The sequence below is a fragment of the Gopherus evgoodei genome, chromosome 5 (genome assembly GCF_007399415.2).
Source record: "Gopherus evgoodei ecotype Sinaloan lineage chromosome 5, rGopEvg1_v1.p, whole genome shotgun sequence".
NCBI lineage: Eukaryota > Metazoa > Chordata > Testudines > Testudinidae > Gopherus > Gopherus evgoodei.
This window is the reverse complement of record NC_044326.1, coordinates 110,829,028-110,850,538: the sequence shown is the minus strand read 5'-3', so window position 1 is coordinate 110,850,538 and position 21,511 is coordinate 110,829,028. Positions and strand designations below refer to the sequence as shown.

General features: G+C 41.0%; 1 protein-coding gene across 4 annotated transcripts in view; it reads left to right on the top strand.

The window, feature by feature from the left end:
* The window catches only part of CENPE (centromere protein E), an 85,073-nt gene that overhangs the window by 1,425 nt on the left and 62,137 nt on the right, over nt 1–21,511 (top strand). For all 4 annotated transcript variants that reach the window (XM_030564467.1, XM_030564468.1, XM_030564469.1 and 1 more), the window contains exons 2-12: nt 147–241; nt 3,745–3,834; nt 3,915–4,033; nt 5,832–5,951; nt 10,900–10,981; nt 11,176–11,243; nt 11,323–11,391; nt 12,985–13,036; nt 14,945–15,032; nt 15,309–15,435; nt 17,563–17,682. In XM_030564467.1, the coding sequence (XP_030420327.1) occupies nt 147–241; nt 3,745–3,834; nt 3,915–4,033; nt 5,832–5,951; nt 10,900–10,981; nt 11,176–11,243; nt 11,323–11,391; nt 12,985–13,036; nt 14,945–15,032; nt 15,309–15,435; nt 17,563–17,682 (1,030 nt within the window). The remainder of the gene's footprint in view (nt 1–146; nt 242–3,744; nt 3,835–3,914; nt 4,034–5,831; nt 5,952–10,899; nt 10,982–11,175; nt 11,244–11,322; nt 11,392–12,984; nt 13,037–14,944; nt 15,033–15,308; nt 15,436–17,562; nt 17,683–21,511) is intronic.

Here is a 21,511-nt window from a genome sequence, read left to right as displayed (position 1 = left end):
AAATCTGTTCAGTTAAGCTGAATATTACTTACCTAGCACTAAGGGAATTTCTTCTTTAAAAGAACTTCATTTTGTACACATATTTTAACATTATTTCTGTTCTGATCTCTAATTAGATTAATAAAATATCTCTTGTTCCTTTTTAGAGAAAATGAAGCATCTGGAGATAAAGTACAACTTCATTGGAAAAGTGAAAATTGTACAGTTTTACAAGTGGATGGTACAAGAGCTTTTAATTATGGTAATTAAGAAACATCTATCTATTTAGGCGCTTATATGGCCCTCATTACTGTTGTATCTGATCTACTGACAATCATTAATTTAATTTTATCCTCATCACCCCTGTGACTGACTGAACAGGATGTGCAGTGTAGCATGCTTCTCAAGGTTGCTTGAAGATCGCAAACTGTAGAGGAAGATTGCTGGCCAGTGACTCTCATGTGTTGTGTCGTGGTGTTCGTTGTGATGTGAATTTTTTTTTTACGGTGCTCTGTTCTATGAGAATAATAAAGCCCCTGTGTTGGGAAGTATAATTGCCATGTTAGAGATGGAGAACTGTGGCAGGGGCTAGAGCAGTGGTTCCCAAACTTTAACAACCTGTGAACCCCTTTCAATAAAATGTCAAGTCTCGTGAACCTCCTCCTAAAAATGAATATTTCCAGGGATTTTCTCCTTTACTGGAGTATAAATTATAAAAGCAGTGATCTTGGAAATATAAAATTTGTTTTTATGACATGCTTATTACACACTATTTATTATTATTTTATCATTACAGTATTTTTATTAGAATCAAATGAAACGCAGAGACAAAATTTCTTGATACCTTAAATGATTGCTTATTGGAGCAGCTGGTACAGGAATCCACAAGGGGAGAGGCAACTCTCGATTCAGTCCTGAGTGGAGCACAGGATCTGGTCCAAGAGGTGACTATAACAGGACTGCTTGGAAATAGTCACCATAATATAATAACATTTAACATTCGTGTGGTGGGAAGAACACCTCAACAGCATAATACTGTGGCATTTAATTTCAGAAAGGGGAACTTGGCAAAAATGAGGTTAGTTAAATAGAAATTAAAAGAGACAGTGACTAGAGTGAAATCTTTGCAAGCTGCATGGACACTTTTCAAAGACACCATAATAGAGGCTCAACTTAAATATATACTCCAAATTAAAAAACACAGTAAAAGAACTAAAAAAGAGCCACCGTGGCTTAACCATGTAAAAGAAGCAGTGAGAGATAAAAAGGCATCTTTTAAAAAGTGGAAGTCAAATCCTAGTGAGGTAAATAGAAAGGCACATAAACAGTGCCAAATTAAGTGTAAAAATGCAATAAGAAAAGCCAAAAAGGAGTTTAAATAACAGCTAGCCAAAAACTCCAAAGGTGGTAATAAAAAATGTTTAAGTACATCAGAAGCAGGAAGCCTGCTAAACAACCAGTGAGGTCCTTGGACGATCGAGATAGAAAAGGAGCACTTAAAGATGATAGTCATTGCAGTGAAACTAAATGAATTCTTTGCTTCAGTCTTCACAGCTGAGGATGTTAGGGAGATTCCCAAACCTGAGCTGGCTTTTGTAGGTGACAAATCTGAGAAATTGTCACAGATTGAAGTGTCACTAGAGGAGGTTTTGGAATTAATTGATAAACTTAATTGTAATAAATCACTGGGACCAGATGGCATTCACCCAAGAGTTCTGAAAGAGCTCAAATGTGAAATTGCGAAACTATAAAATATGTCCTTTAAATCAGCTTCTGTGCCCAATGACTGGAAGATAGCTAATGTAATGTCAATATTTAAAAAGGTCTCTAGAGGTGATCCTGGTAATTACAGACCGGTAAATCTAACATCTGTACCTGACAAATTAGTTGAAACAATAGTAAAGAATACAATTGTCAGACACATAGAAAAATATAAATTGTTGGGCAAAAGTCAACATGGTTTCTGTAACGGGAAATCGTGTCTTACTAATCTATTAGAGTTCTTTGAAGGGGTCAACAAATGTGTCTGTACTGTGTACAGATGTGGTCCTTTCATCTCAAAAAAAGATATACTGGCATTAGAAAAGGTTCAGAAAAGGGCAACTAAAACGATTAGGTGCTTGGAACAGGTCCCATATGAGGAGAGATTAAAGAGGCTAGGACTTTTCAGCTTGGAAAAAAGGAGACGGGCTGGGGGCGGAATATGACTGAGGTATATAAAATCATGAGAAAGTGTGGAGAAAGTGAATAAGGAAAAGTTATTTACTTGTTCCCATAATATAAGAAGTAGGGGCCACCAAATGAAATTAATAGACAGAAAGTTTAAAACGAATACATGAAAGTTCTTCCACAAGTTGACTGTGTGCTGTGTGAACTCTTTGCCTAAGGAAGTTGTGAAGGCTAGGACTATAACAGCATTTAAAAGAGAACTGGGTAAATTCATGGAGGCTAAGTCCATTAATGGCTATTAGCCAGGATGGGTAAGGAATGATGTCCCTAGCCTCTGTCAGAGGGTGGAGATGGATGGCAGGAGAGAGATCACTGATCGCTACCTGTTAGGTTTACTCCCTCTAGGGTACCTGGCACTGGCCACTGTCAGTAGACAGGATACTGGGTTGGATGGACCTTTGGTCTGACCCAGTATGGCCATTCTTATGTTCTTATGTATTACATTATGAAAGGGCAACACTCTTCCACGATCTCACCTTCTGTAGTTTGTATCACTTTGAATAAGCCTGTTATGAGACAAGGCTCCTATGTTTCATCAAGGAGTATCAGATGTGAAACAGCATGAAGGTATTTAAGAAGCCAATCCAAAGAGTTCCTCCTACACAAGCATTCGGGGCTTGAGCAGTCCAGACAAACAACGCACTTTACAACAAAGCTTAAACTTGTTCTTCATAATAATTTTTAAAAACAATACTAGCTGCCTATTTAATTTTAAGAACAGCAAAACAATATTCACCTCCCTTTCCATTTCTTACAAGGAGTCTTGAAGTTTAAATATCAGTGTGATAGATATGCTTGCTTTGATCTGCTTAGCTCTTGGAAATCCAGGGGTTCCAGGCTGCAGGCCCCGTGCTGCTCAGGATCCCTAGGGACAACTCTGTCCGCCATGAGGAATTTTTTTCCCGGGAACCTCCTGTAACATTTTTCATGAACCCCAGTTTGGGAACCACTGGGCTAGAGTAATGCCTAGTCTATGCTATAGAGTCTTGACAACATATGTGTCTGCTAGCAATGTGGGGGGGGGGGGAATCACACCCCTTAGAGCTGACTTAGCTGTTGTTCCTCTTGATGCAGCTATACTGACAAGAATGCTTCTGTCAGCTTAGCTAATGTCATTCAGGGAGGTGGTGTGACTGTGCCGTAAGATTTGTCCGAGGAAGTCGGGCATAACCAAGAGCTGGATCAGATCTTCAAATCTGACTTAAATGACTTCCCTTCCTTCCTTGCTTCAGATCACAGTAGATAACCTAGTAATTATGGTTATGCTATTTAACTGTTTCTAGCATCTTTTCAGCTCTATATCCAAGTTTCCTGCACTTTACCTATTACATTGTTATATTCTGTTTTTGCGTCAGTTGGTTTTAGACAATCAGTTAAACTTGCATAAAATATTTTGGCATCATCCTGCAAAAGAGTTGGTTTTGGGGCATCAAGGTCTCAGTCCTGTTGGATGAAAAGCTGCCAAAATTGAGTACGAGGGAAGTTCATTTTTTCTCAACTCGTTGTGCAGCTTTTTAAAAAAAATTTCTTTTTAAGATTGCGTCTTTCATTCGAATGACAGCACCCAACAAGTATATGAAGGTGTAGCTGTTCCAATTATAAAGTCTGCTGTCCAAGGATATAATGGTAAGTTTCATATTTTTACACTTACCTTATTTGTAGAAAGTTTTGCGTAGTGGTCAGTTAACATTTGTTCTTCTTTCTAGGCACTATTTTTGCCTATGGGCAGACCGCCTCAGGAAAAACGTATACGATGATGGGGAGTGACAAGTCTACGGGTATTATACCTAAAGCAGTTCAAGATGTCTTCAAAATTATTTGTGAAGTAAGTATTACAGCTAAATTATTGTCACTTGGATTCTATACAAAAATGTTAAGAAGGGGACTTGGTAACAGAGGACTTCAGATGGAAACAAGTTACATGTGATGTCGTGTTGCAGTGCTTTGCTGTGATACATATCCTTGCGTGAAATTTGGGAAAGCTGTCCCCTGTCACTAGTAGCAGGGGTCCGATCCATGCAGATCCCCAAGCCAGCTCTCTATTTCAATATCTATTTCCCATTGAACCTTGATTAAAACTTTAAATAAAATATCAAGTTCAATATCTGGTTGTTATGAAGACTAGGTCTCATATGCATTGGATTAGTACACTCTAAACTCACCTCTCGAAATTTTTTTTCTAAAAGATGAAAAACAGACAGTGGAAGAAATACTTAGCGTAATCACAAACTACAGAGCTTTGCATAAGAGGTTCAGAGACTCATAGTTTAATGGTCCCTTCTGGTCTTCAAGTATCTGGTCTGGCTTACAGAACACAGCCACAAGTGTTCTGGGGAGAGGGTTTGTGAGGAGATGCAATGACTAAATAGTGAAAGCTGGAGGCATACTTTCTGTGCAGTGCAGCAGCAATTACAATACCTTAGGATGGGTGTGCATTGGAAAAGCATGCCAAGAAAAAAAACTTACCACACCGCTTAAAAGTGCCATGTGTGTTTCATGCGCTCAGAAGCTAATGGGGGATGGCCATGGTTATCGCCAACTCAGATGTGCAACACTGGCAGCCCCCCTTGTACTCAAGAAGCAGTACTGTTTGCTTCATAGGCATGTGCATCCAGACCTATAGCGTGCAGACTGACAACTGCACCTGCATGAAGCCCCACTGAAGTCAGTGGGGCCTGGGCACAACAAGCTGTATGGATTGGGCCTCAGTGTAATGCAAGATATTCCCAGTGCCATTTATGGATTGTGGGAGAGGGCATTAATAAATTATGGTTTAGTCTATGAGTTTGACAATAGAAGAGCACCCATTTTATGAGAAGTCAGAGGAAGATATAAACTAAAAAACTAGTTTCCAAAACACAATGCTTGCTTATGGTCTGAAGAGCTAGTAGGTTACATGGTACAGGATGCTACTTCCTCTTTCATTGCAAAGAGCCTTAGGGCCTGGAAAAGATAAAACTGGTCATGGGTACCAGAGGCACCAGTGGGATTAAAGCTGTTAGCCATCAGCTGGAGATGAATATCTGGGCGGGAGCAGGGAAAAGGGAAGATGGCTGCTGGAAAGTACATTCAGTCAAACAGAGGAAGAAGAGGACCAGATGGCTGGAGAGAAGGCAATCAAATAACAGGGAAGTAGATGTGGAGAAGAGAGCCACTCAACAGGGGATTAGGTTTAGAAGAAAGAGCAGGAGAAGGTAGTCTAGCAGCAGGGAAACATGCAGAGGGGAGAACTAATATCCAGCTCTTAAATTGGGGTTTTCATCAGCAGGTCTCAAAGCACTTTACAAAGAAGGTTAGTATCATTATTCCCATCTTACAGATAATGAAGGGCAAAAATAGAGTACCAGTTCTTTTTTTTTTTCAAAAAGGGGTGAAATACCCATTGCGTTAAAGATAGGTAAAACTACACAAATGTCTCTAACTACTTTTCCTTGCAAGTAATTATGGGACTGTGTACCAGAAGGGAGATGGTGTGCATTTGCAAAGAGGAAAGGAAAAGTCAGTGAAACAAGCTATGTAAAGATATAGTCCAAGACGATGAAAAAAGCTGAGCCTCCTTTCATTAAAGCACTCCCCCCCCCCCTCCAACTTCTAATCTGATGATGCTTGTCTTTAATCTTTAGATTCCAGGTAGGGAGTTTCTGCTGAGAGTTTCCTATATGGAAATATACAATGAAACCATAACAGACTTACTCTGTGACAGCAGGAAAAACAAACCTCTAGGAATTCGAGAGGATGTTAATGTAAGTAAATCAGGGTAACATAAGATACTTTATTTGGTCTGACTGTTGAACTTGTTTACAAATTGATGCAACAAACCACCTCTGTGGGCATGGATTCAAATCATGAGATGCTGATCTAAGTGGAGTCCATGGCTCAGTGTTTGCCGGATTGTGTAGTCATGTAATCTTGACTAAAATAGATTAGACTAGAAGGATGCTGCAGGGCTGGATTTAGGTGCCATAGGAATGGTTCTTTGAGGTTCCTGTGGATATTCTCACTTGAGTTGCACTGGCCAGTGCAACTCTGATGTTGGAACCATCTAACAATGCCTGTTAGAGTGCTCACAGGCCACTTATACTCCACCCCTGAGCCTTCCTGGACATTTTATGGGTGAGTGTTTAAGGGAGGTGTGACATCATCTGCTGCCTCAATTCCTTCCAACAGCAGCAGATACATGTGAACCTCTCTGGATCTGGAACCCTCTAAATAATGTTAGTGCCTTTTTAAGAGATACTTGAGAAGTTAGTCTTCATTCTGGCTTCCAGTTTAATGGCCAATCCAAAGGTGAAGAGACCTGGTTTTAAATACTCCTGAGGGAGTTCTGCACCAAAAAATTAAATTCTGCGCACAATATTTTAAAATTCTGCAAATTTTATTTGTCAGTAAATTAAATGTGGCTCCAGCATGGCAATGGGGAGCACAGGCCACTGGCTTCATTGAGGTGAGAGAGCACCCTGATGCCCCCACTCCCCTGATACAGAGACTCAGCAGTGAGGATTCACCTGACCCTGACACAGTGTGAGGGCTGTGCCTGCCCCAGAAACACCCCAAGGCCCTGTCCCTCTGCACCAGATGTGGGTGGGCAGGCTCAGCCTGGCAGGATCCAAGTGTGGAGGGGCTTAATGTGGGTTGGGGATCCAGCTGTGGGATGAGAGGTTTCTGTGTGGGGCAATCTGGGTGTGGGCAGCAATGGGACTCTGCAGGGGATTCAGGTGAAAGTGGTTGGGTCTCTGGGGAGGTGGGAGACTGGAGGAGGACTCAGTGGAGCGGGGGTTGGGTGCTAGGGGGAGTAGGGGTTGATGGGGTGAGGGTCCAGGTGCAGCTAGTTGTGAGTGGGAGGGGGAGCTGGGTGTGGCTACAGTTGTGTGGGATTTGTTTTTGTTTTTGTTTTTTTTCCCAGCGTCATTACTGTGATAGTGGAAGTTCACTGTGCAGATTTGCAGTCAGGTCACGTACAGGAACAATGATTCTCTCTAGCTAAAGAGAAAAGCTGCTGCAAATTACCCTTCTCTACTCCCAAGAAGTAGAAGAGCTTGGATAGACTCTCTCATTTTTGTACAGAGACCTCCTTATGCACCATCAGGTTCAACAACACTAGATAATAGGTGAAATTCAGTTCCAATTTAGCTCATGAAGCCTCCATTTGAACGTATGGCTGACTGTTTACTATTCCATTTATCTATTAAAATTAGGGCTGTCAATTAACTGCAGTTTTAATCACACTGTTAAACAATAATAGAATAACAATTGAAATGTAAATATTTTGGGATGTTTTTTCTACATTTTCAAATATATTAACTTACAACACAGAATACAAAGTGTACAGTGCTCACTTTATATTTTTTATTACAAATATTTGCACTTCAAAAATGATACACGAAGTGTTTTTCAATTCGTCTCATAAGTACTGCAGTGCAATCTCTTTATTGTGAAAGTGTAACTTACAAATACACATTTTTTTTGTTACATAACTGCACTCAAAAACAAAACAGTGTAAAACTTCAGAGCCTACAAGTCCACTCAATCCTACTTATTGTTCAGCCACCTGCTAAGACAAATAAATTATCTCACGGGAGAGAATGCTGCCCATTTCTTATTTACAATGTCACCTGGAAGTGAGAACAGGCGTTCACATGGCACTTTTGTGGCCGGCATTGTAAGGTATTTATGTGCCAGATATGCTAAAGATACCAGTGTGAGATTTCTAAAGATAGCAACAGCACACGACCCAAGGTTTAAGAATTGGAAGTGCCTTCCAAAATCTGAGAGGGCTGAAATATGAATCATGCTTTCAGAAATCTTAAAAGAGCAACTCCAATGTGGAAGCTACAGAACCCGAACCACCAAAAAAGAAAATCAACCTTCTGCTGGTGGCATCTGCCTCATGATGATGATAACAACTGTGTCGGTCCATACTGCTTTGGATTGTTATCGAGCAGAACCCATCATCAACATGGATGCATGTCCTCTGGAATGGTGGTCAAAGCATGAAGGGATATATGAATTTTTAGCACATCTGGCATGAAAATATCTTACAACGCAGGCTACAACAGTGCCATGTGAAAGCCTGTTCTCATTTTCAGGTGACATTGTAAACAAGCAGGCAGCATTATCTCCTGCAAATGTAAACAAGCTTAGCTGGCTGAGCAAGAAATAGGACTTGTAGGCTCTAACGTTTTTGGGTTTTTTTGAGTGCAGTTATTTTTTTGCATGTAATTCTGCAGCTAAGTTTAATTTTCCTGACAAAGAGATTGTGCTTCAGTACTTGTGTTAGGTAAATTGAAATACTATTTCTTTTGTTTTTTACAGTGCAAATATTTGTAATAAAAAATAAATATGTAGTGAGCACTGTACACTATAGTCTGTGTTGTAATTTAACTCAATATATTTGAAAATGTAGAAAACATCCACAAATATTTAAATAAATGGTATTCTATTATTGCTTAACAGCATGATTTATGGCGATTTGTTGTCTTAGTTGCTTGACAACCCTAATTAAAAAAGCAATTTTAATTGCCTTAACATCAGCCAGAGGAGTGAGTGAGTCACATGCCCTAATGGCAGATTGCGTTCAATGTATTTCACAACGACAAAAAGTGGAGTTTTTCACCCTAACCCTAGAGTCTTACCCAAAGTAGTAGTAGTTTTGTTTTTTTCCCACGTTAACCAAACTATAAATTTGCCCATTATCTTCCCTCAACCACGCATTAGTAAGGGTGAATGAAAGTTACATGCTCTCAACACTAAGAGTTTGCTTACACAGAGATTGTGTGTGGCGAGTTGGTGCCTAATTCGATAGCACTCTAGCCTGCTGCACACTAACTGGCCGTGAAGACCCTGCTCCCGTACACTAAGAGTCCTATGTAACAGCAGTATGTCAAGGCACACTGTAGAACCTGTAGTGTACAGAGCAGAGACTTTATGGCTAGTTAGTATGCAGCAGGCTAGAGTGTTGTAGATTTACGCACCTGCTGGCCGCACACTAAGGCTCCCTGCAGAGGAGCCCTAAGAAGACCCTAGTGTACTATCTAAACAGGGCTAAGGAATTTCACAGGTCTCCCATCTTTTTTAGGATCACCTTTATGATTGTTTAATCCACCTAAGGTAACGGTTGTGAAGTGATAGGCAGACAATATATAGAAGAAAGTTATAAACTAGATGTCATTTTGGTCCTTTTTATGATTTAAATCATAGGCATTGCTATAGCAGAATATCTCCATTGCATGCTTTAAACATGTCCCATTCACAGCAACCAGTTGGCCTGCCACTTTGAGCTCTGTATATATACTTACAAAACACAATGCTTTAGAATCTTGGGCCCAGAACAAATGCCGATAGGGCATCACTTCAACCTTTATTCAGGTAGGACCCTGAGTTCTACCCTTAGCTGATGAGGTATTGCTTGCCAATCTGACCCATGAGTGGGGATTATGCAGAGGACTCTGAAAGAAGAAATTAAAGTTACTTATGCCAGAGTCCAAGATGGAATCTGCCTATTCCCATGCCTCACCCACCTTCTCCTTTTCTTCGGGCTCTTTTGAGCTCATGATTTTGAAGAGGTGGTGGAAGGAACTGAGATGGCATATAGGGCCGTGCCCCCTTTGATATTTGCCCTTGGAAGGCTGAGGGAAAAGTAGGATGAGTATGTGAATGCAGTAACTGGCCCTGCTAGAAGAAGGTTCCACCGTCTGAGCTGCACTTGCTGGCACATCCCATGAGAATGAATATACAAAATCCCTTTTGTAGAGGGCAAGTTAGAAGTAAGCAAGCTTCATGTTGTGCCTAGAACTACTGCAAAGCTGTAATTAGTCTTGTTGTTTTCTCTTTTCCTAAGCATCGGAATTTATTCTCTTAAACAAAACATATAATCTTGAGCAGTGTGGGAGCTTTTTTGAGGGGGAGGGGGGCTGTGAGTGTCTAAAACATTTCTACAAAATCTGACTAACTTCTCACCTTAATTTATTGTTAAGGTTGCAAAAATGCATGTTCATTCAGCACAAAAAAGAACCTACATCATTTCCTCAGAGTTGCTTCAACACACTTCACCATCATAATACTTTCAAAAGAGATACACTATCCACCACTTTTACACACACATCGTATAATTGTCAAAATTAGAGTTGTGACCAATATAACATGAGTGGTAGTAGCATTAATGGAGACAACCTGTTGCTGTCTTCAATTTCACTATGCTAAAGTTTTTTGCTCATTCTCCTTGTTAATGAACACCATTTGTTACATTAATTGCTTTAGCAAAGCTGGTGGAATGGGGGTGGTCTACTAATCTGTGTGGGGCACAAAATGTAGATCCTCCACGAATAGTGCCTTTGAAATTTTTATTTCTCAAACCTCTAAAAAGTACAAATTCCCTTGGAAGATTTAAAATCCAGAGGACCTTTCCCTGACAAATCATATACATTTTAAAATGCATCATATTTTTGGATCTCAGATGTTTGACATTGTCTCCTTAAAGTTACAGTTGAAATATATTGGCATAAAAATTTGCACTGACAGTGTTCTGACTTTATTCCCTGTGTGTTTGGAAGACAAATTTGTCTGTCTTCAGGCTGCTATGTGGCTTTCATTAATAAATTCAACTGAAACCAGTGCTGAGTACAATACACACATCTATTTCTCATTTATTTTAGACTTGGGTGAAATTTGTCTTTAATTCTGTTTCTCTTGCAGAGAAACATCTACGTGGAAGATCTGATCGAAGAGGTGGTTGTTACTCCAGAGCAAGTCATGGAATGGCTCAGGAAAGGAGAAAGTAGGATGATTAGCCTCTCCATTGTTGATGCAATTTTAAAACACATGACCACTGTCCTAAATTTAATACATGGCTAAAACTACAATCTCATAAAAGCTATTATTTTAGTTTATCAGTTAGACTAGTTTTGCTTACAATCTTAATATTGTCTGGAGCATATGGGATTTTGGGTAACAAATACTTTATTTTGACAGAAAAACGACACTATGGAGAAACAAAAATGAATGAACACAGCAGTCGTTCTCACACCATTTTCAGAATGGTAGGTGTCTGGTAATTTTTTTTTGTTATGTGTTAACTGAAAAGATGTGCAATAATCTTATGAGGCTTTCTTCTTTTAGATTATAGAAAGTAGGGAAAATGACCCTGCCAACACGAACTGTGATGGAGCTGTAATGGTATCTCATCTGGTAAGTTATGTTTGAAAAAGGTTGTCCGGTACTAGGTAGGCATTAATGTGGAAACTTACAATTTTAAAAAGAGCTAAAATATTGGACACCACTAAAATGAAATCTTAAAATCAGAGATTCTCTCCCATCATATTGAGAATGAAACGCTCTGAATGGAAAAACTCGTGTGAAGGAGAAATATTGAACTGTTTTAAGACTATATAACAATATATATGTAAAAATCTACTATATATTGTGCAGAGGCTGTGATGCAAAGTATCCCCGAAGGTACTACTTTGCATCCACTACTTGGGACTTCCTAAGGGGGAGGGAAAAACCCCTAAGGGGCTTAGAACTCCTACATAACCCCTTCTGGCTGCTGGGACAGAAAGGGGTATGACATGGGGGAAAAAAGAGAAATCTGGTTGAACACTACAGTTACCATAATTCTTCATAAGAATCTCTGTCAGTTGGTGCAAGATAGAGCAGCTTTCAGGAGCCAGGTGGCCTCAGGACTAGAGGAACAAAATGGTGGCTTGCAGCCCTTCTTGCTGACAGATTCAGCAGCTGTTGGCTGTGATCCCTTTTCCCTTTGTTTGATGGATTGATATTAGCAGTATGGCAGGGATTCAAAGGAGGGAATGAATGTTTGGTCTATCGGTCTGTATTTGGGACTGTGAGAACTAGATTCTGTGCACAATTCCTATTTAAATTCTCTCTAACATCTTGACTAACATCTTGGCCTACTCTATTTTCTGGTGAACTGGTTAACAGGGAGCTAGTCACTAGTCATCTCTAATTTCTCCAGTATCAAACTTCTTTGACTATTTGCATCTTGATCAGACTAGTCTGATAGTAGTGGGCTATGTTCAGGTAATAGCCTTTTCTTTCAAAGCACTGGGTCTGTCAGCAGCCTTTGATACATGATGATGATTATTGGTGGCTGGGTTGTATTTGGTGGAGTTCGGTCAAGTATATCCTCAGTTTTTGAGCTCTCTCCTGAAAGCAGAGGCCTATAAAGGTGATGGCTGGTTGCTAGGCATCAACCAAATCACCATCAAATGATACTGCAAGCTCATAATCCCTGTTACCTACCAGTTGCACCACATACAGGTATAAGGGATAATGAGAAAATATTGGTATTTTGGTACTTGACTTCTTCTATTGACCTCTTAGATTGGATGGGGAGGAGATGAACAGTTGGTGTAGGCTGAATTAGGAGAAGGATGAAGGTAATGCTTATGTATTAATGGAAACTGAGGACCTGGCAGATTGTTTATGCACTTCTGTTATTCAGAGTGAAGAGAAGGAGACGACTGCTTGTGAGACAATCTTGTGTTTAATGGGAATTTATATGCATATTGAAGAGTACATACCTCAAAAGTTGCAGTGCAAGTTTACTAATAGTGATCGCAATATTGGTATTTTAAAGCCATTTTCACCATGCAACTTAGAAAAATACTGCCCTCACTGTGTAGTTGGTATATTACTATAAAAATGTCAAAGGCTTAACTGAACTTGGATTGAAATTCTTAGCATAGATTTAGTGTTGAGGGCATTTTAAACTGACTTATCTGCAAACTGTGTCTCATGAAATCTTTAATGAATTTTCAGAACTTGGTAGATCTGGCAGGCAGTGAAAGAGCTAGCCAAACAGGATCAGAAGGTAGGTACAGGGGCGGCAGGTTTGTATAATTTTTGGTGGTGCCCAGAATGGGTCCAAGTCCTCTTCTCCCACCTCCCCCCACCCACCCATACACCTGCCCAAGGCTCTGGGAGAGAGTTTGGGTGCAGGAGGGGATTTGGGGTGCAGGCTCTGGAAGGGAGTTTGGGTGCGGGTTCTGGGATGGAGTTTGGGTGCTAAATGCAGGCTCTGGGCTGGGGATGCAGGAGGAGGGGTGCAGGCTCTGGGACAGTGGCTTCAGGCTCTAGGAGGGAATTTGGCTGCCGGGTGTGGGCTCGGGGCTTGGCCAGTGGGGGGCCAGCCCGCCTATGGCTGCCAGCGGGGGGCCAGGAATGAGGAGTTGGGGGGTGCAGCAGGCAGGCTGCCCCGGGGCTGGGGCAGGAGAGGAGTCCCCAGCCCTCTCCCTGCTGGCAGCAGCACGACACTCACCCCAACTGCCCATCCCAGGCTGCTGCTCAGGAGGTCTAGCTGGATAAGTGACACCCCCCACCCCCGCTCAGAGTCACCTGCTGTGGGGTGTGTGCCATGTGCTTCATCACTCTGCAGGTGCAGCAACCACCTCAGCCTGCCTGGCACCACTTCCTTGTAGTCGGCAGCAGCTGGCAAGGGAGCGCAGCACAGAGCTCTAGGGGTCAGCCGCCTGTTGCCCAGGGCAGGCAGGGATGCTCCAGGGGTGGCAGGCAGGGCCAAGGGATGCTCCGGGAGAGATGCATGGAGGCGGCAGGTGCAACCAGGGGAGAGACCCAGCTCCGAACATTGGTGGAACTGGGCCCTGAATTTGGTGGGGCTCGGGCATCACAGGCCCATATAACTCACGACCCCGGAGTCTACTAAATCTGTAATGGAGTTTGCGTTTGTGCCCATCTCCCTAGTATTTAGATGCTGGCTAACATGCTAACAATTGAGAGGTATTATACCATAGAAAAAATTATCTGTCTACAAAGTGCTGGGTTCTAAATTTTAAATAGATCCATTCAGGAAAAAAAAGCCAAGCGTGTTGTAGACAATTCAGTGTGAAACTCTGCTCACTATGAAATTGCAATTAAACTAAAATCTTTATAAAGCTTAAGAATGGTATAAAGACTGTTATAATTGTTACAGTGTTATAATTAACATAATAGTACACATTTCCCTGGAATATTGGATGCAATTCTAGCTGGCCAATTGAATGTAAGAGAAATAGAAGGATTCAGAGGAGCAAATAGATTGGGATTGTTTAGTTTAGAGTGAAGAGGTGATAAAGGCTTATAAAATAATGAATGGTATAGACAAGGTAAACAGTGTAGTGCCTCTCTCACAATTCAAGAACAAGGGATGATTCAAAGAAATTAAAAGGCAAACCAGTTTAAAATGTAATACTACTTTTGTTTTTACATAATGTATAAATAACCTGTGGGATTTATCACTACAACCAAAAAGCTCACTGAGATTATGCATAATGAGAGTATTCACAGTTTGATTAGGCAGGATTCAAATTTTAGCATGAATACGAACTTTAAGGGCATCAGCCAACCACTGACTAGGATCACAAATAAATGTTTCCTCCTGTGAGAAGCTCGTTCCTTAATTGTCCACTCAGGAAGTAGGGTAGGGTATGGTGGGTTAGTTGGCTGCTTGTTGTGGGTATTTTTGTTGTGGTTTACACACACACACACACACACACACACACACACACACACACACACACACACACACACACACACACACACAACATCTAGTACTGGCTGCTGTCAGACAGAATACTGAACTAAATGGAGAACTAGTCTGATCTGTTACGGCAATTTGTAGGTACCTAAGACTGCTTAACCTTCTCTAAACAGTTACTCTTATTATGTAGGATAAAAGTGGACTTTTGTGAATAAAAGCAAAGTGTTTCTATGTACTATCTAGGTGTTCGACTCAAAGAAGGATGTAACATAAACCGGAGTCTGTTCATCTTGGGTCAAGTAATCAAGAAACTCTGTGATGACCCATCTGGGTAAGAATTTGTAGTATCTCTTCTGGAAATGAGTAGTTGTAACTCTCTACACAGTTGACTAGTTAGCAAGCCTTGAAATCCATTTGCATTCTTAATGTTCATTTGTCCTTATTTCCTTACATCAGACATCTATAACTTGAAGAGAACTGACATTTCATACAAGATGTTGCTAGGTCAATCTGTTACCTTTTGCAACTAATATTATATTCACCAGTACAAGAACACTAATCTTGGCTTCGTGGTTTGTTTGGTGTTTTCTCTTCCCCTCTACAACAGTTTCATAAATTATAGAGACAGCAAGTTGACACGAATTCTCCAGAACTCCTTGGGAGGAAATGCTAAGACAGTTATTATTTGCACAATTACGCCAGTTTCATTTGATGAAACTCTTAGCACCCTTCAGGTAAAATGATTCTGTTCCTTTATTTGTTCCAAGCATTAATATGGTTTAGCTAACTAGGTCAGAAACACAACTTTAACAAAATTGATTGCTTGATCTTTCTTGAGGCCTCCTGTGGACTTGAGAGCCATTGAAGTGCACTGTTTGATACTTTGAGCCCTTACCCAGGCACCTTCTGACATATGTTGTATGGACTCTGCTTCTTTTGACAGGCAGATTTTTCATTTCTCCTTGTTTCCTCCATCTGCATAATCTGTACAGTCTCCACTTTCTCATAAATTCCCCTTTTCAGAGACTTCATTGTTACTGGCATGCAGTTTTAACTTTGTGTGTATAATTACACATTATGCACACAAACTATGCTACCCGAACATTATCAAAATTGCAAAGCCAAACAATCAAGAGTTAGGAAATGCCTGATTTAAGGTTGCCTGTAATTTCCTTCCCCACTCATTTGTATAGACCTGTCATATGGTGACAGATCGCGTTCCTAGAAAGGTTATGTGATGTAAAGCCACAAGCAAACAAGGGGTCAGGCCCACTATAGTTTGAGGGGGGTTAAATTTAGTCTTTTTTCCTTTCGTGCAATCTGACTTTTTCTGAAATTAAGGCACACTTGAAGGTTAGAACTACAGAGCAGCAGAAAATAACGACATAGTTCTGTAGTGAGATAGGAAAACCAAAACTAAATCAAATGTGAACTTCTTGCTCCTCATTTAACTTTGTAGTTATGTTCCTGAAAAATGCAACTTTAAGTTAATGTTAAGTGAATCCAATTTCCTCATAAGAATTACTGTAATGCGAGGGCGGGGGGGGTGGGGGGGTTAGGTTCCAGGGATTTTTTTTTTTTTTTTTTTTTTTTTTTTTTTGCCATACAGTATAGTACTATAGCTGGGAGGTGCCCCTGCCTTACCCCACACAGACACAGCCCACTGGCACTGGAGACAATGAAGCAGGCAAGGAGGCTGAAGGTGCTGTAGGCTAGGAGAAGCATGTTGCACAGTAGCAGCGGCAGCTTCCCCTACTCTGCAAGCACCAGGGGTGGGGGACTCAACCCTCTGCCCACCAACTCCACCCCGTCCCCCAAGCCCCTACTCTTAACTCGCCTCTTCTTCCCCCCCCTTTCTCCCTTTACTCCACATGCCATGTCCTCGCTCCTCCTCCGTCCCTCTCTCCCTCCTGCCCGCAGCAATCAGCTGGTTTGCAGTGTTCAAGAGGGTGGGGAGAGGAGCAGGGACACAGTGTGCAGGCTCCCCCTCTCTCCCCTGCCACCTGAACGCTGCAAACCAGCTGATTGCCAAGGGCAGGAGGCAGGGGGAGGAAGGGGAAGGCAGGGTCTGTCGGGGGCAGGAGGCACTGGGGGGGGCATAGGGGAGCTGATGGGGGGTGGGGGGGGTGCCAGCTGTGGACAAAGCAGGCAGCCAAACAATATTATAGTGAAACATTGCACAACTTTAAATGGAGCATGTTCTGTAATTGAGCAGGGACCTAAGATCAAAAGAATGTTAAACGACAGGATGTTAAGTGGGGAATTACCGTACAAAAGATAATCTAAGATAGCTGACTTTAACAAGCAGCTGCTTCAGGATTCATGATATGTGAAGTTCAAACTTAAGGTCAGGCACTCTGAGCTAGGTTCAAAATGTTTTGGGTTTGTTTTTTTTATATTGGAAAAGTGCTTTAGGTTTGAACCTACACCCTTACTTGAATGAGTTGTCCCAGTGAAGTTAATAGAACTACTCAATTTTTACTTATCTGTAGGGTTGGGTTTATTGTATTTCTTATGCTCTCCAAAATCAAATTTGGCTGGATAACCTCTTTGTTTCATCTTTGGGCTGATACCAGAAATGGAAGCTTTCAGCCCTGCTCCTTCCTTCCCACACATCCATCCCCACCCCAAAAAAGAACAAGTTACGAGCAAGTGAAAATAATAGGGTGTAATGTTGAATTGCAGACTTAACTAATTTGGCGCTTGCTACTCAAATAGTAAATATTCATTTTTGCCTTCTAGTCATCCTGTTCTGACTTCTATCCTTTTTCACTCTGATAGAAAACTATGAAGGTTGATTTACTTATTCTGTAACTTCTTCTTATGGGAAGCTTCACTGTCTTGTATGGTCATTCTTCCAGTTTGCCAATACAGCCAAAAGAATGAGGAATACTCCAAAAGTCAACGAAGTCCTGGATGATGATGCCCTCCTGAAACGATATCGCAAGGAAATAGTGGACTTGAAAAGGCAGCTGGAAGAAGTATGTCAGAACATATTAAGCTAATCATATAGCATTTAATATAGAAAGGCCAAAAAATGTCAAATAAAAGGCAACTAAACTTGAAGATAAACTGCACTTGCTTTTAAAATACTTTGGACCATATCTCACTTCTCACACAACAAGCTGAAGTGTATGAGGTTAATGTGGTATAACAACACAGCTCATGGTAGCTTTGGGCATGTCATTACTTCCATAGATCCATATGTGAAACTTCTCAGATTCAGTGCAGTTAACCTAACTAGATCCCATGTGCGCATAGGTGTAGGGATAGATGCATGCAGACCCCACTTCTAGGTTCTGTGTTTTTTCTCATTTAGCTACCACACTTCTGGAGGCATTCAAAGGACTTTCTTCCTTTTGCATTTGAAGAATCACTAACCTAGAATTTCGTCACCTACTATTATAAAAACTCCCAAAATTACTGTAACTGAGATTGAAAATTTTCAGACATTCATGCTGCTACAGCCGCTCCCCATCCCCCTACCTCCCCGGCACTCTTGTTTCCATGTCTTCTGACTATACATAACATATGCTGAAAACAGGAAAATTTCTGAACAACAATATCACTTTTCATACCCAGCAAATGCACTAATGCAACCCCATAATCTCTGGGTGATTTATTTCCTGATATGAGAAGGCAGAATAGACATTCCCTTGATAAATTGAGGCTACAGCAAACTTTCTTCAGCCGGCTTTACTCTTACAGTGTTTGTGCTGTACAGTCAATCAGTCAATTCCCATTCTGTTTTGTATACATAATACAAGACATGAGAACTGTAAGGCCACACTTCTATAGGAAAACTCAGATGTAATTGTAGTACCTAAAGCTGTTTATACTTACTATATTTCAAGTTGATGGTGTCACTCTTAAGGAGTCAGATCTTATCAGAAGTCCTTGTTCCAGTCTTCTACCCTGAAAAGCGATATAGAATGGAAGTTTACTCTCAGATCCTGAACATGCCTTGAGAGGTTGAGAGAGAGCACAATATTCAGCTCCACCTGGTACTTCCTTTTTAAAATAAAGATTCCACTTCTCTGCATAGGTGTCCTAAAGAAAATCATTAGTTATTTTAAGATCCAAAATGTAAATCAATGTATTAAAAACTATACATAGAATAATAACAACATGCTGTGTCTCAAAGCCTATAAAAACTATGCAGAATTTTTAGGGGAAAATAGAAGCTTTGTGGTCACGTGGGAAACTTTCTACCTAGATCTACCTAAGTCATCTGTTTTAAGAGACCCAAATTTTAAATCTCTACCCATCGACCTGTAAAAGCGTACAAAAGTCTTGCCCGCTCTCTGCTGAGATGGTCAATTACTTTTTATTCTAAAGTTTGAGGAAATAGTCCTATTTTTCTGCGTGGCTGTGGTATTTAGAGCAGTCATGATAGTGCCATGACACTAGTTTTCAGAAGAATTCCCCAGAAATGCCACTTGAAACTGTACACGCTTATTTTTATCGAGCTGGAGTGATCTGGAACATCTCTCTGGATATGTGATGTTTTAATCATGGGTATGTCTTGTGGAAACATCTAGTTTAAAGTCTTGTATTTAGTGTCATACATGTCTAGAATTTGAGGGAATTTGTTTCTTCTTTGAATGCTGTCCCTGTGGGTGCTCCACTTTAATCGCAGTGTTTAATACTAGAATACCATTTATTTAAATATTTTTAGGATGTTTTCTACATTTTCAAATATATTGATTTCAATTACAACACAGAATATAAAGTGTAAGATGCTCACGTTATATTTGTTTGATTACAAGTATTTGCACTGTAAAAAAACCCAAGAGATAGTATTTCACCTAATACAACTGCTGTACTGCAATCTCTTTATCATGAGTTGAACTTACAAATGTAGAATTATGTACAAAAAAACCTGCATTCAAAAATAAAACTACACCTCTACTCTGATATAACGCGGCCTGATATAACATGAATTCTGATATAACGCAGTAAAGCAGTGCTCTTGGGGTTAGGGGAGGCTGGGCTGCGTGCTCTGGCAGATCAAAGCAAGTTCGATATAACTCGGTTTCACCTATAACACAGATTTTATTTTATTTTTTTTTGCTCCTGAGGACAGTGTTATATCAGGGGAGAAGTGTATGTAAAATTTTAGAGCCTGCAAGTCCACTCGGTCCTACTTCTTGTTCAAACAATCTCTCAGACAAACAAGTTTGTTTACATTTCCAGGCGATAATGCTGCCTGTGTCTTGTTTACAATGTCACCTGAAAGTGAGAACAGGCATTCTCATGGCACTGTTGTAGCCAGTGTTGCAAGTTATTTGTGCCAGATGCGCTAAAGCATGAAGGCGCATATGGATGTTTAGCATATCTGGCACTTAAATATCTTGCAGTGCCAGCTACAAAAGTTTCATGCCAAATGCCTGGTCTCACTTTCTGGTGACATTGTAAACAAGAAGTGGGCAACATTATCTCATGCAAATGTAAACAAAGTTGTTTGTCCGAGTGATTGACTGGCTTAACAAGGAGTAGGACTGAGTGGGCTTGTAGGCGCTGAAGTTTTACATAGTTTTGTTTTTGAGTGCAGTTATGTAACAATAATAATCTACATTTGTAAGTTGCACTTTCATGACAAAAAGATTGCACTATAGTACTTGTATGAGGTGAACTGAAAAATACTTTTTATTTTGTTTATCATTTTTACAGTGCAAATGTTTGTAATAAAAAATACACACTGATTTCAATTACAACACAGAATACAATATATATGAAAATTCAATTGGTATTGATTAAAACTGCGATTAATAGCAATTAATTTTTCTGAGTTAATCGCATGAGTTAACTGCAATAATTGACAGCCCTAGTTTAAATAGCTAGTTATAGTTAGCATTACTGTTAATTTTATTTTTAAAAAATAATTTCTTTAGTTACCCTCCATCCTGGGGACGGTTAACCGTTAAGATGCCTGGCTCCCCAAGCTTCAAGCATTGCAGTTCCTGCTGCAAAGCAATGCCCATTTTGGATGTGCATACGATGTCCGGGTGAGCTGCATATCCCCACCTGCAGAATGCACCCACTGCAGCAATTTGAAATCCAGAGCTTGCCATGCCCGGGATCTCAGGCTAAAAATTATTTTGATGGCGAAATCCCTCCAACCTGATTAGGACACGCAGACTGCCTCTCCGGGCACTCCTCCAACAGAAAAAGGAGATGTACCCTCCAAAAGGCAGAGGAAGAGGACTTGGACATCTCTTCAGAGAGCAGCACAAAAACAGTGGTCTCCTGCCAGGTCGCTACCCCCATTGCCGACATATGCTCAAGTGAGCACCTATGGTACTCTGGGTACCTCCAGCACTACCGAGGCCTGAGCGAAGGAGACAGTGAAGGCACAGACAAAGACATGCCTCCTCCACAGCACCGAGTTCACCCATAAGGGACTCTGCACCAAGTGTCTCCTCCGGCACCATGCCTTCGCCCCTGGCACCAACAGCACAGGCAGCTCCTGTGGAGAAAACTAAGTCGGCACCAACCAAACAGATGCAGCATCGGTTGGTACCAGTGCTGGCATAGATGAGAATGGACCCTGTGGCACCAAAGGTTCTGACATCAGCACCGACACAGTCTCTGCAGCACCAGAGAGACCTGATGATATTGTCGGCACCGACCTCCCCAGTATTCGACACCAAGGCTCCCCCAGGGGGTATGGAGGAGATCCCAGCAGCTGTCATGAAACAGCACTTGTCTAGTGAAGACGTTGAGGTGCAAGAACAAGGCACTTTCTCACCAGACCATTCCTCACCAAAAGAACGCCAACCACCTTGGAGCCATATGGGGCCAAGATAC